The 12,777-nt window shown below is 38.1% G+C and overlaps 1 protein-coding gene across 2 annotated transcripts; it reads left to right on the top strand.

The window, feature by feature from the left end:
- The first annotated feature begins 8,873 nt into the window (after positions 1-8,873).
- On the top strand, positions 8,874-12,032 carry zgc:163073 (uncharacterized protein LOC100037358 homolog). 2 transcript variants are annotated; one of them, XM_060891411.1, is made up of 7 exons: positions 8,874-8,985; positions 9,615-9,642; positions 9,761-9,904; positions 10,974-11,147; positions 11,471-11,548; positions 11,623-11,662; positions 11,866-12,032. In XM_060891411.1, the coding sequence occupies exons 1-6, from the start codon at positions 8,947-8,949 to the stop codon at positions 11,649-11,651; spliced, it is 492 nt and encodes a 163-aa protein (XP_060747394.1). In that variant the 5' UTR covers positions 8,874-8,946; the 3' UTR covers positions 11,652-11,662; positions 11,866-12,032. The 2 variants fall into 2 exon arrangements, with proteins under 2 accessions (XP_060747394.1, XP_060747402.1); XM_060891419.1 differs by having other exon boundaries at positions 8,938-8,985; positions 9,619-9,642.
- Positions 12,033-12,777: the final 745 nt, after the last annotated feature.

The raw sequence follows: 12,777 nt of genomic DNA, 5'->3' as shown, positions 1-12,777 counted from the left end.
AGAAGGACAAGACCTTTCAAACATCTCTAAAGTAAACATTTCCACCACAGTTCCCTCCTTTTGTCCCTGGGACAATACATACAATTTTACTAATCATTAATCAATATCATTTAATCAGTATCCATTAATCAATCACGAATATATTCATGTATGCCTTGAGCTAAGCTTAATCATGTACAATCTCATATCATAAAATACATGAGCTTCGGTGGACAATATGTTGTTTTGTGGGGAAAGGACCCTTACATAAGAAATGCAGTTAAAGGCAAAGCCTTGAAAAATCAAATTTTATTTGTCACATACACATACATACAGAGTACGACATGCAGTGAAATGCTTTTTGCATGTGTATGGTATTCAAACATAAAGGAAAAATATAATCACTATTCCAGCAATCAAATGGCAATGGCCCTAGTCCCTAATTTCATTTTAAGCTTTACAATTTGTATTCTATGCTTCTGTAAAGCTGCATAGAGACCAGTCCAATTGTTAAAAAGTAATAGAACTAAATTTAATTGAAACTGTATTGTAAGCCTTATTTTAGGAAATTGTCTACTGTTGATGCAAAAAAATCATTAAAAGTTCATGAATAATAAGTATCGTTTTCTTTGACAAGGAACTTAAAAAAAGTGAAAAAATAAGGACACGTTAAGGAGAGCAGTTCTTTTTAACAGATAACATTCTAATTTATGTTGTTGAGCTGTTGTATTTATCCAGTTTTGAAGATATTTTATAACACAAAAAGTGAAAATAATTCATTAAGAGCTTAATCACATATGTTATGCAAGAAGTTTCATCTTTTGGTACCTGAAAAAAAAATGGCAAAAGGCATCAAAAAATGGCACAAAGAAGCTGTGTCCCAGGTGTTACTAATGTTTCCATGCCATAATATTCATAACAAAGTGCTATTTACTTTAACAATGTTCTAATCCTGTTCTGCACTCACCTAAAAAAGTGTGTAATCTGCCTCCAAATGTTCTAAAGGTGTCTACATGTAAATGAGAAGATGAAGGCAGTAAAAGGCAAGGTTGACTTAAGATAATTTAGGTCACCAACGATTGTGATTAAAAATCTTTGCTCTCTGCTTCCCTCTAGTGAGACCAAAATGCCCTCTCGGCTTTGGAGACTTTGGAGAAACTGGAGCGAATGCCTGGTAATTTCTGTACACGTTCTAATATATGGGCAGTGGTAAAGCTCAAGTGGTTAAGGTTCTGGGTTGGTGATTGGAGGATCAGGGTTCAAGCCCCAGCATTGCCAAGCTGCCACTGTTGGGCCCTTGAACAAGGTCCAGCGGTGCTGTTTCATGGCTCTGTGCTTCTGAATTTCACTGTGCTGTAATGCATGCGTGACAAAATTAAGGGCTTCTAATAAGAAGGCATCTGTAAAGAACAATGAGAGAGTATAGTTCTTTCCTGACAGCACACAGTACACTAATGCACTGATATAAACCCATAAATATAGATATAAACCCATAATACAGTAATATTTGAGCATCTTTTGGTGAACCATCACTTTAAAAAGTCTGGGGAATGAAATATTACGTACATTTCATTTCAAGCATTTGGCAGACACGCTTAGCCACAGCTGCTTACATCTAATTTTTAAACAAATGAGGAATTGAGTTTTAGGGGCCTTGTGCAAGGGCCCAGCAGCTGATGATTGGCATATTTGGGATTTGAACTCATAACCTTCCAATCAGTGATCCAACACTTTAACCACTAAGCTACCACATCCACAAAAATGTGAATAGTTTTGTTGTCCAATTGAAGATTTCTTGGGGTTTTGAATTCTGGGACACAAGTATAAAGCAGACTGGCAGCTTTGGAAAATACTCTATTACCTCTAGCAGGACCTTTAGTTCTGTGAACTTTCTAAAGAGTTGAATTGTTCCTGTATTTTAAGACACTATAATGCACTTACTTTTGCATGAATGTATTTTCCAAACATTCTTTATAATGTGTCCAAAGAATTTGTTCCAATTTTTATTATTTTTTTATTTTCCTGTAGGTCTGTAGTTTTGCGGTTTAAGTAGACAGCTGAATTGGTCTTGTGGCATCACTAGAGGGAGGGATGGAGCACTGTCTTTATCATAATCAGTGGCCATACACTTTGCTTGTCTTGAGTCAGCTTTGCTATATACTGTATATATATATTATTTTGTCTTTACTGAGTGTGAAGAATCCGATCCAGAGTGTGAAGTGCTACTGTCAGAGATACACCTGACTTGCAGTCTTGACTCTTCCCAGCACCTGAGTGACTATTATATTCAATCAAGACCAATGTTACTGTTCAACCATTTCTGGTGAGTCTGCATTGATGAACTAAACTGTTCACTGATGAACTTAGCCCTAAACTAAGCAGCTCGAACACTTTACATTATTTTATCTTGCACTATTTGTGGTAAACCAGACAACTCCATCAAGTTGTCAGTACGAATACACACTTCCGTTTTCGATGACATCACTTCCGGATCGGTGGCCATCTTGGATTTTCACTTCCAGGGCGGTGACCATTTTAGGTATCAAGCACTATATAAGGACGCTGCTTTTAAATGGTTCCTTACCAGGTGATCTTCTCAGCTTGCCTAGTGCTCCTGCTAAGTCATCCCGCCATTGTTCCTGTTCCTGCTCTACCTTGTTTTTGTCTCTGCCTGTTTTTCTTGTTGCTTGTTATTTTTTATTGCTTGTTGTTATTTTTTATTGCTTGTTGTTATTTTCTTGTTGCTGTTTCCTTGTTTGCCTGTTATTGAATTATCGAACTGTTTATGACTTTGGGTTCTGCCTGCTCTACATTTCCCTGTTTTCCTGTTTTTCAGATTACTGGACTGTTTCTGATTTTTTTGATGTCTGCCCTGCATTGCCCCCCATTTTGAGCCAGTGCATATTAAAGACTTTTAATTTGATATCTGAACTGTGTCATGCATTTGGGTCCTCGCCTGCCATTCCTGACACAAGTGTTTAGAGTGATGTGGTCCAGGTTTAAAACATTGGAGGATGCATACACTAGGGGCTTTGGAGTTAAGTCCGCCTCCGATCACCAAATACCAAATCCGTCCTTCTTACGGTAAAATCTGTGCTGTGATGAGAGTACAGAACTGCACTGATTAAACATATATCCATTTCTCAATGAACCAACGACGTGGGGGGCACTAGGTGCATTAATGCAGCAAGCTAGTCTTTCTGAGATGGCTGGAGGGCTCTTGCTGTTGCATTGTCACCATTTTTAAAATTCCTCAAACACCATGTAATCATGAAGAACTCTAAATCCATATGAGTAGGTTGACATAGAAACTTTAGTGGTATGGAACTTGTGTACTATACTGCAACACTTTGTCTGCCTACTCTGATTAGGAAGGGGCCAAAACAGTCTACACTTGTGGAATGGGAAACAGGCAAAGAGCTTTAACCTATAATCGAGCAGGTTAGCCATCTGTGGAACATCGGGCGATCCATGTCGCTTATAATGCTCTGGCAAGCTAGGCAAGACTATGTGGTCTGCCTCTAAGGAGCCAGAAGTGTCTTCTGATCTCTGCAAATACCTTCTCCAGAAAATGGTATTGGTGTTGATTGTCAGTGTTTAATGACCTGTTTTGTTATCTGATGTGCCAGTATTTGGGGTCCCATGGAAGTGTGGGACTAGTTTGTCTGCTGGCTCTATTGTCAGGGAAGGCCAGCTCATGGCCAACAGATCAAAAACAGAGACCCCCTCCACCCTCCCTGTGTCTGTCGCTTCCTCTCTCAGGTTGGGGACTCTAGGGCCGCAGGTTTAGGGATGAGGACATGTTCAGTGTGCTGGTGCTGCAAGGAGAATTTCCAGAACACATTAGTTGTTGAAAGTGTGGGCACTGGTCCAGATCCCTGACAAACTGCTTCCCACGGATGCCAGTCATGATCTTATTCCAGGGACAAAAACATAATCACTCTTCCAGCAATCAAATGGCAAGGCCACTTGTGTCAATTGGCAAGTCGGTTATGGATAAAGGCAAAATAGATGTGGGGCATAGCAGATTAACCACCTTTGTGTCCTTAATACACAAATATTTGGTCCGTCTAAATTTGACTTCTAATGCTAAACATTGGCAAACATCATTTATCTATAATTCATTTTTACTTGACACTGGATTTAAGGGATATTGGCAAATCCCATTTACTCCCATTACCCAGGAAAAAACAGGACACGAATTTGTGACCCTTCTGGTTTTTTTTTTTTTTTTTTTGAGGCTTGGTGAAATTCCAGCAACTCAGACAGAATCCTCTGCCCACACAATGTTTATACCAGTGACCATCTAAATGACATAATTTATAGTAATGATTGTCAATGGCACACACAGAACTTAACAAACCATTATGCATGCAATTGGTTGAATAAATTTATGGTGTCTGGGCTTCCACTTGGGCTTAGAGCAGGGGCATCCTCAAATTGTTAAGACTGCAGTAATGGTAGACTACGACCTGCTGTCTAGATGACATGGCAGGTTTCCTTTCTTAGCAGAGGAGTCAATGGCAGGCTAGGCTCCTCGCTGGCCTGATTTGGGCAGCTGAGGTATCTGGAGGTAAAGATAAAGTAGGGGAGTGACAAGCACCACAAGAGAGAGATCTGAGCAGCACAGTGTATGTGCATGTGTGCAAAATAAAATTGCTATGAAGCATTGGGAAAGAGAGAGCCAAAAAAATAATAATTACCCCAAGCCTGCTTGCTGTCTCCTTATTCCTGACCTAAATCTGGAAAGTGTCTGTTACAACCTCAAGGTTAGCAACACTTGGTTTGCAAATGTGAACAGGAGAATAGCCATTTGGACTTGATCAGGGTTCCCACTCTTTTTCAGAGATCATTTTCCAGGACTTTTCCAGGACATTTCAAATTTAGTAAAAAAAGACAAGGATCACAGATTCTTGGCCTATAGTAATATGTTCTTCTCTCCAGAAGTCTTAAAAACAACTTTATGGCTATTACTTTATAAAATTATAAAATTAGAAAAACACCAGATATACACACACAGAGCTTCTGAAGTTAAACTCTTCACTTTATTATAATGAATAATGAATGAATAAACAACATTTAATTGTCTGTCCAAAACATTCACTGCATTAAGCTCCAATGAACAGTATCCTTTTGAACTTGTGATGGACTTTGAGCATGCAAATAATTGTTCAATGTATGATTCGCTGTGCATCGCGTCAGTAGAATATCTAATTTTGAGTTCTTATATCGCTCATAAAACAGGTTTGGGGACTGTGTGGATGGATTACTTTTAAAGACAATTTGTCATGTGAATGAAATTTCAACATTTATAAAATAAAAAGACCGCACATATTAATACAATTTCCTTTCTCAGGCCAATGCCATCAGGCATGCTTTAGTTTGCTGTGCATTCCCCTTGCACATGATATTCAGATTAACAAGGTTAATATAACCTGCTTACCCGTCACCATTTGCTGAAAACATTCGAGCACTTAAACCATTCCTAGCAGCTGAAACCGCCAACACAAGGCTGCGTCATCCTTCACAGCAAGATTAAACAGCATAACAAAAAACCCGTGAAAACTCAGCGTCCCTGAACAGATCGCTTTCTGTTACTAACGTTAATTGTTTCGACCAGTTGTAAACTGTTCTTTAAATGATCAAGAACATTTAAAAATAATAATTTTCCAGGACAAGATGATTTTTTCCAGGACAATTTATGTTTTCTCTCATTTTCCATGTGTTTTCCAGGACTTGAACATTGGTCATTAATTTTTCAGGATTTCCAGGTTTTCCAGGACACGTGGGAACACTGTTGATACTATTGTCACGTATACCCTTCGTTCAGTGGTGGACATTGGTGTCCTGTGGCCACTCCCATACTAAAAAATGATTAAGGTTATTCTCATGTAGTGTTCTAAACATTTTCCTTTAAGGTATTTAAACCTTTTTGGAAATGAGCTCTTTCTAACCTGTATCTTGTAGTGGAATCTGGGTGGAGGCAGTCGTGCCCCATTTGTTTCTTTTAGCTATGAAGAATAAGATCACTTACTTTAGACAGATTACAACTCCCACCTTGGGCAGGCGCCCAGTGGCAGTGAAGCTTTGTCTTAGGTTGTCCTCCTTCAGCCCTCAGAGAATCTTACCTGTCATTGAGACATCACCTCATTCACACTGGTTATACTGTAACCCCATTCCATTAGGCAAACTTATCATATGGTTTCTTTTAAAATTTGGTTGTTTTTAAAAATATTTCCTGGGTTTTGAACAGAGGTATTCAGGGACCATCAGGGCCAGCATTGATCAGTGAATTATCTGCTATTTGAGGTCTCAATATGGATCACATACAGCATAACACAATGCACTGACAAATGATAAGAAAGGTGCAATGTCAGAAAACAGTGCCCCCACAGAGTGGAAAAGCAGACCCAGATGCAGAGATGGAAGGTAATAAGAGGTTTTATTTAAAAGAAACTAGACCAACCTAACACAAAAACATGGCAAGAACAAAAAACTAAGCAAAACTACATAATAAACAAGATACAACAAAGCCAAAAACAAGAGCATAAAACAGAGAACAAATCCAAGAACCAGGAGGCATGCAATGACAAGGACAGACAAAAAAAAAAAAACAGACCTAAGACCACAGGATTAATCAGGGAACGTAACTGGGAAGACATGAATAACAGCTGCAGAGCTAGTAAAGGGTAAAGTATAAGGCGGGGCAAACACATGATAACAAAACAAATACAAAGACACATGGCACAAGACAAACAAAGGCACCAGTTAGTGACCATGGGGCTCATTTGGTAATTCTTTACCATGACTTCATCACTAATTTCGACTTTGTGATGGTGCACATCCTGACCAAAATACATCTCGTTTTTCTGACCGTGCCAAATTTGCTTAGTGGCTTGGTGACAAATAGCAGGCAAGGAGATGCTTGAGCTCCTTCTTTAGTCCATTTACTGTAGCCTGTAACTGATTTGCTTAAATTTTTGGCCTGTCCTCTAAAGGGAAAATTTGCATTCTCTGGAAATATGTCTCTCTTTGCCACATGAATAAGACACCAGGAGGTTATCAGAGTTGTAAGGGGGTAGTCTTTCCTTTCGATCTCCATTAGCATGGTCCTTATTTTTGCAGGAATCCTTGTGACCACTGTTCCGATAAGGATTTCTAACCCAGGATGAGATTTCTATGCATTAGTGATACTGTTGTAAAATTATTTTAGCAATTATGTTATTATATTCAGAGAGATGGATCACAAGCATTGTCACAACAGAACGGGTGAGTGAGATTTGAAACTGACACCATACAGAGTAATGTCAGGATTGCCACGGAAAGTTTTGAATGTCTCCAATAACCGCTGTGAAAAGGCCACTGGGTGCTGCCCTTTTCACATGTGAACATCAGATATGTTATTTCAGTTAACTGACATCACACCTAGGACTTATTGGCATTTATGGTTTTCCAGAAAAAGTGTCAGGCAAGCACATACACATGCCTCATCTGTTCATTTGTAAATGTTGGCATATTAATCCAAGATTTGTTTGGCAGTATCAAACATCCAGATACTACAAGCTAGCCACTAGCTTATTGGGACCATAGTAGAGATCATTGGTTCTTCGTCTCCTTCACTAGCATGCATGGTTGGTGCCAAAGGAAATCTAACTGTACAATCATAGTATTGACTGCTGACTCTTTCCGAGTTCTCATCTCTATCTTCATGCAAATCCAGCATTTCTGGAACTCTGTTACACAATGTGCCACATACAGAGATACCTTACTGGTGTTTTTCTCAGTTGGGCCATTTTTTGTTGCTTCCTCCAATTTGTTGGACGATGTTTTCGCAGATGATTTAAGCATGCTATCATTGGTTCTAAGAAGTGCGATTTCATTCTGCATCCTGACATTTTCTTCTTTCCAGATCGTTTCACAAGCCTGGTAATTTATTTTAGAATGTTCCCCATCATCGAGTCTTGATTGAAGTCATTGAGTCTTATTTTCAGCCTTTACCACATGCAGGGCAGTAAATTGCATTAGGCAAGAACTAAGAGCTTGAAGATATAGCCCACTCATACAGCTTATCAACAACATTCTCTATTCCATCAAATGTTTCCTGAGAGCTGTGCATAGCAATGTACACACGTGGACAAAATTGTTGGTACCCTTACATTAAAGAAAGAAAAACCCACAATGGTCAATGAAATAACTTTTTTAATAAAAAGAAAAAAAATTACTGAAGGATTTTTAATCATGGTCTCTATCTCATTATCATCCATTGTTTCAGACTTAAAGCAATAAAAATTATTTATATGAATGAATCTTCGTGACTAATGATTTCACCATGTGTGATGGACTATATTTCAAAATAATAAGGAACACTGTATTCCTTGTGGCATATGAGAATAGCAATATATCACTTTCAGTTAAAGGTCAAAATTCTGGCAAAATTAAGTCCACCTGGTATTAGAGGTTTAGAGATGGGTTGGTTGGAGCATGAGTGGGAAATAAAAAGTGTGTATTTAAAGCAAGCATCTTCAAGCATTCCACTCCTATTAGTGGATAGATTTTCTTTTTTCCGTTGTGCTTTTTTTTTCTACTGAAACTTTTTGTTGAGAAGGTGGGTAGTATATAGTATATTTATCCAGTGTGTCCATCAATAGTATACAAAACATGATCTAACCAAGTAGAGAAGAAAGAAAAACATTTCTCAAAGTTCAAAGAACAAGTTCAAAAATACACACAGAGATACTAATCTGGTGAGGGAATAGATGGAGACTCCTGCAATGGAGTTAGGATACGATAGGATAGGTTAGGATACCCATGGGGATCCCCTGGTCTTTCCTGTTTTAGAACTGTCTGCAATATTGCAGAGCTTTGGCCACTTGCCATAGTTGTGAGGGGGAGAAGGGGAGTATATAAACACTGATCACTTCGACCATATATGATCCTGACTTCTTCATCTCTGGTAATCATACAGCCATGTCTACTACAGCTCCATCAAATGCAGCACCAATGCTGGTAAGGTTTTTTTTTTTTTTTTTACAAGATAGTTTTATGGTACAAGAATAACCAAAACATTTTCATAGTGTTAAAAAAATACATTTTATTCTATAATATTGATATAAAATTTGGTAATTGCACTATTTCTTTAAGGTATATTAGTATTCTAGCTGTTGAGACACTTAAAGTTCCAAAGGTAATAGTCGTTGCCTGAGAACGTGCGTTATGTGGCATTCAATTACTCCAGAATGTAGGCATGAATGATGGTTCCTCTTTTTAGCATAGAAGTGGAGTGCATTCCTACTATATTTTTACATCTGCCATTTGGTATTTGTACCTTATTGTTCACAATTTAGCCCCAGAATCCCAAAGGGTAGCACTAAAATGAAAATATTAAGCAGAAAGAGGAAATTTTAGACTTGGGAATGTGTGACCCAACAGCTGCAAACCATCATCTGCACTATAATGCTCTATTTGGACCACAAATAGTGTTCTAACTAAATGTAAAAATACGGAATGTACTGCTATGTGTTAGAATTGTATATCAGGGTAATTATGAGACGAGTGATGATTTTCAGCTTGCCTGTCATTGAGCCCATTTTTGGAAGGGACTGCTTTGTAACTTGATTCTCATTCCTCTTTCATAGAAAGACTTGAACACTGAACAAATTAGAGGTAAGCAATTTGTTTAAAATATACTTAGTTGAGGTCACACCACAGATTATACCTAGTGTACATAGTTTCTAATTAATCCATCTCTGTCCATCTTTCTTTCTTGTGCAACACCCCGTAGACATCCAAGAGGCCTTCTCAATGTTCATCAGGACGTCCAAGGGTGAAATTTCACTTGGTCAGTGTGGCGACGTGATGAGGGCTTTGGGTTTGAATCCTACCAATGCAGAAGTCTCTAAAGTGCTTGGGACGTCAGATCCAGAGGGTAAGGTCGAAATGACTCGTCCGTCGAGTAAAGAAATGAAACCTGAATAGAGCATGTGACAAGAAGCAGGGTAATAAAAGATAGATTAGCTGTAAGGTCAAAGTTATGCAGGATTTGTTGGGGAGATGAGGTGTTTATCCAGAGATTTTCCTGAGTTGCCAAAGAACAGTATGTTCTTTCAAACATATCAAGCTAGTTATATATATCTCTTAATATATCACTCTTTATAACATTTCAACTTGCTAGCAAAATATAAAAATCCCTTTGTAGGAAATGGTCCTTGCTCTTGTCAATGACAATTTGTACTGTATTTGTCTGCGTAGGCATCAGTGATCTTTTACTTCCACTCCAACCTGCTGTCAGGAGAATCCACTAGCATGTGAAGGGATTTCATTGGTCAATTTCTATAAGAATTGTTCAGAATTTAAAGGTTTATTGCTGTAAGAACTTGAGATCTTTGCTCAATGGAGTATTCGGGGAAATGTATTGAACAGTTGAGAGTGAGAGGAAATTTGTAGTGTGAAAGCAAACCTTGTAGTCAGATGATTTTAACCTTAATCCTTTAAACACTTTTGGGATCATTGTGTTTGTTATAAAAATTGGGTTAGAGACTGTAGTAGTGAGGAAAAGACATGAGGCAGAGATGGAGGTAGCAGAGATGAGGATGATGAAGTTTTCTTCAGAAGTGACGAGGATAGACAGGATTAGGAAGGAGCACATCAGAGGGACGGCTCAGGTTGGCTTTTTTAGAGATGAGGTCAGAGAGACTAGATTGAGATGGTTTGGACATGTACAGAGGAGGGAGATGGTTATATTGGTAGAAGGGTGTTGGAGATGGAGCTGCCAGGTAAGAGGTCAAGAGGAAGGACAAAGAGGTACAGTATGAATGTGTTAAAAGAGGACATGAAGGTAATCATCTGGAAACAGATGATACACCGTGGCAACCCCTAATGGGAAAATACGAGAGAAAGAAGAAGAAGTGTTTGTTACAAAAACAAAAATCAGATCTATTCAAATTGTACCGTACAAATCTCTCCAAACCTCTCCATGTTGTGTTCCTGTGTTCCAGAGCTTCAATCCAAATTGGTCGACTTTAAGACCTTCTTGCCCATGTTCCAGCAAATCTCAGCATCTTCAAAACAAGGCAAATACGAGGACTTCGTGGAGGCGCTACGCCCGCTGGACAAGGAAGGCAACGGCACAATCATGTGTGCTGAACTCCGCCAAATACTTCTCACGCTCGGTAAAGAACTCTACTCTCAAAGGTCAATCGTCGAAGGCAAATATTTATATACTATTATTAATACTTACCCTAATTATAGTGATTATAAAGAGTTTATTTATTCGACTTTTATTACAACAGATAAGAATTCACTATCTTTCTATAAGCTTCTATATCTTTATATGGCTAATGGTAATAATGAACACAATATCAATGTAGTTTTGTAGAATTGTTGACATAATAAACACTCATAATAAGGATAATTTGGCTCCTTCTTTAAAAGCCACCCAAATTTAAAATATATCCCATCTATTCTGTCTTTATCCTGTAATTTCTTGTGGCAGGTGAAAGATTATCTGTGGGTGAAGTGGAGCGGGTTTTTGCAGGACAGGAAGAGTCGGATGGCTTCATCAGCTACGAAGGTAGTCTAATGCTTTATAGTATAAACAATACACATATTATTTCTTTATTTTTAACACTTTTTATCCTTTCCTAGCTTTTGTCAAGCACATCATGTCTGAATGAATGACAGACAGGTAAAAAAATAATAAATCAGAGTTCAGTTAATAGAGTTTGAATTGTATTCTATTATATTTTACAATCATTTGGATAAAAATGTCTGCCAAATGAATACACAAAATAATTTATTGATTCAGAATTTATTCAGGCTTATTTAAGGTGCACATAAGTTTTTTATTTAGCTCATTTTTGTTGTCCATTCTCCTGAACTTCTGAACAGTTGCTGCCTGGGGATGACATCGACTATCAAGTTCATCTGTTCTTGGTGAAAGTCTCTCAAATAAATCATAGTTGCATCATATGTCTTACAGTTGATTAATTATAGGTTATGAGATGTATAAAATGCTGTGAGTTTAAATGAGATTAAAATATTTTTTAAAACTGTAACTACCGCCTTGGCTTTTTTTTTTCAACAAAGGGAGAAGAACTGATTCAAAAGTGTGGCTATGAAGGCAAGAAATATAGAAAAGTTGGACAAGAGAGCTATTTTTACACAGTAAAAGGAACAAGGAATTAGAAATATATAGTATAGACTTTGAGCTGTCACATTCAGGTGGAGTAGCATTGACTGAAGTCCTGAGTCTAGCAGTGGCAGGTCAGAAAATGACACTGATGAACAGACTGACAAATTGTAAACGGAAATAAATCAAGCTGTAAACTTTAAGTTCGTACAAACTTTGATTGAATTTTTTTTGGAATAAAGGACAGAAAGTTACTGGTAGACAGCTAAATGACAAATAGAGAAGGCTAATCGAGTAGAAATTCATATGGAGTAAATGAGTGACACTTTAAAGTAGGTGGGGGAGAAAGAGGGGGGAGCGAGAGAGAGAGACAGAGAGAGAGGGGGGAAGCGAGAGAGAGAGAGAGAGAGAGAGAGAGAGGTTAGTAGAAAGTAAGAAAACCCCATAGAAGTGTTCTTAATTAAATTCCAGGCCTCTGAAAGCATATATTATAGGAAACTCAATGTCTTTGTTACTTTATTCAACTTTTAAAGGTTTCATTGGTAAAGAAGTTGCTAAGCTGCCACCAGGCACAAAAAGCAGGAATGTCACAATGCGGAAGTGAAGATGGAGTGAATGCACAATGACGGTGTAATAGAAAGACCAGAACCCAGCTGAGTTTGAACGGATTC

This window comes from Tachysurus vachellii, chromosome 2 (genome assembly GCF_030014155.1).
Source record: "Tachysurus vachellii isolate PV-2020 chromosome 2, HZAU_Pvac_v1, whole genome shotgun sequence".
NCBI classification, from domain to species: domain Eukaryota; kingdom Metazoa; phylum Chordata; class Actinopteri; order Siluriformes; family Bagridae; genus Tachysurus; species Tachysurus vachellii.
The sequence above is the reverse complement of the archived record's forward strand: the minus strand, read 5'-3'. Positions and strand labels throughout refer to the sequence as shown.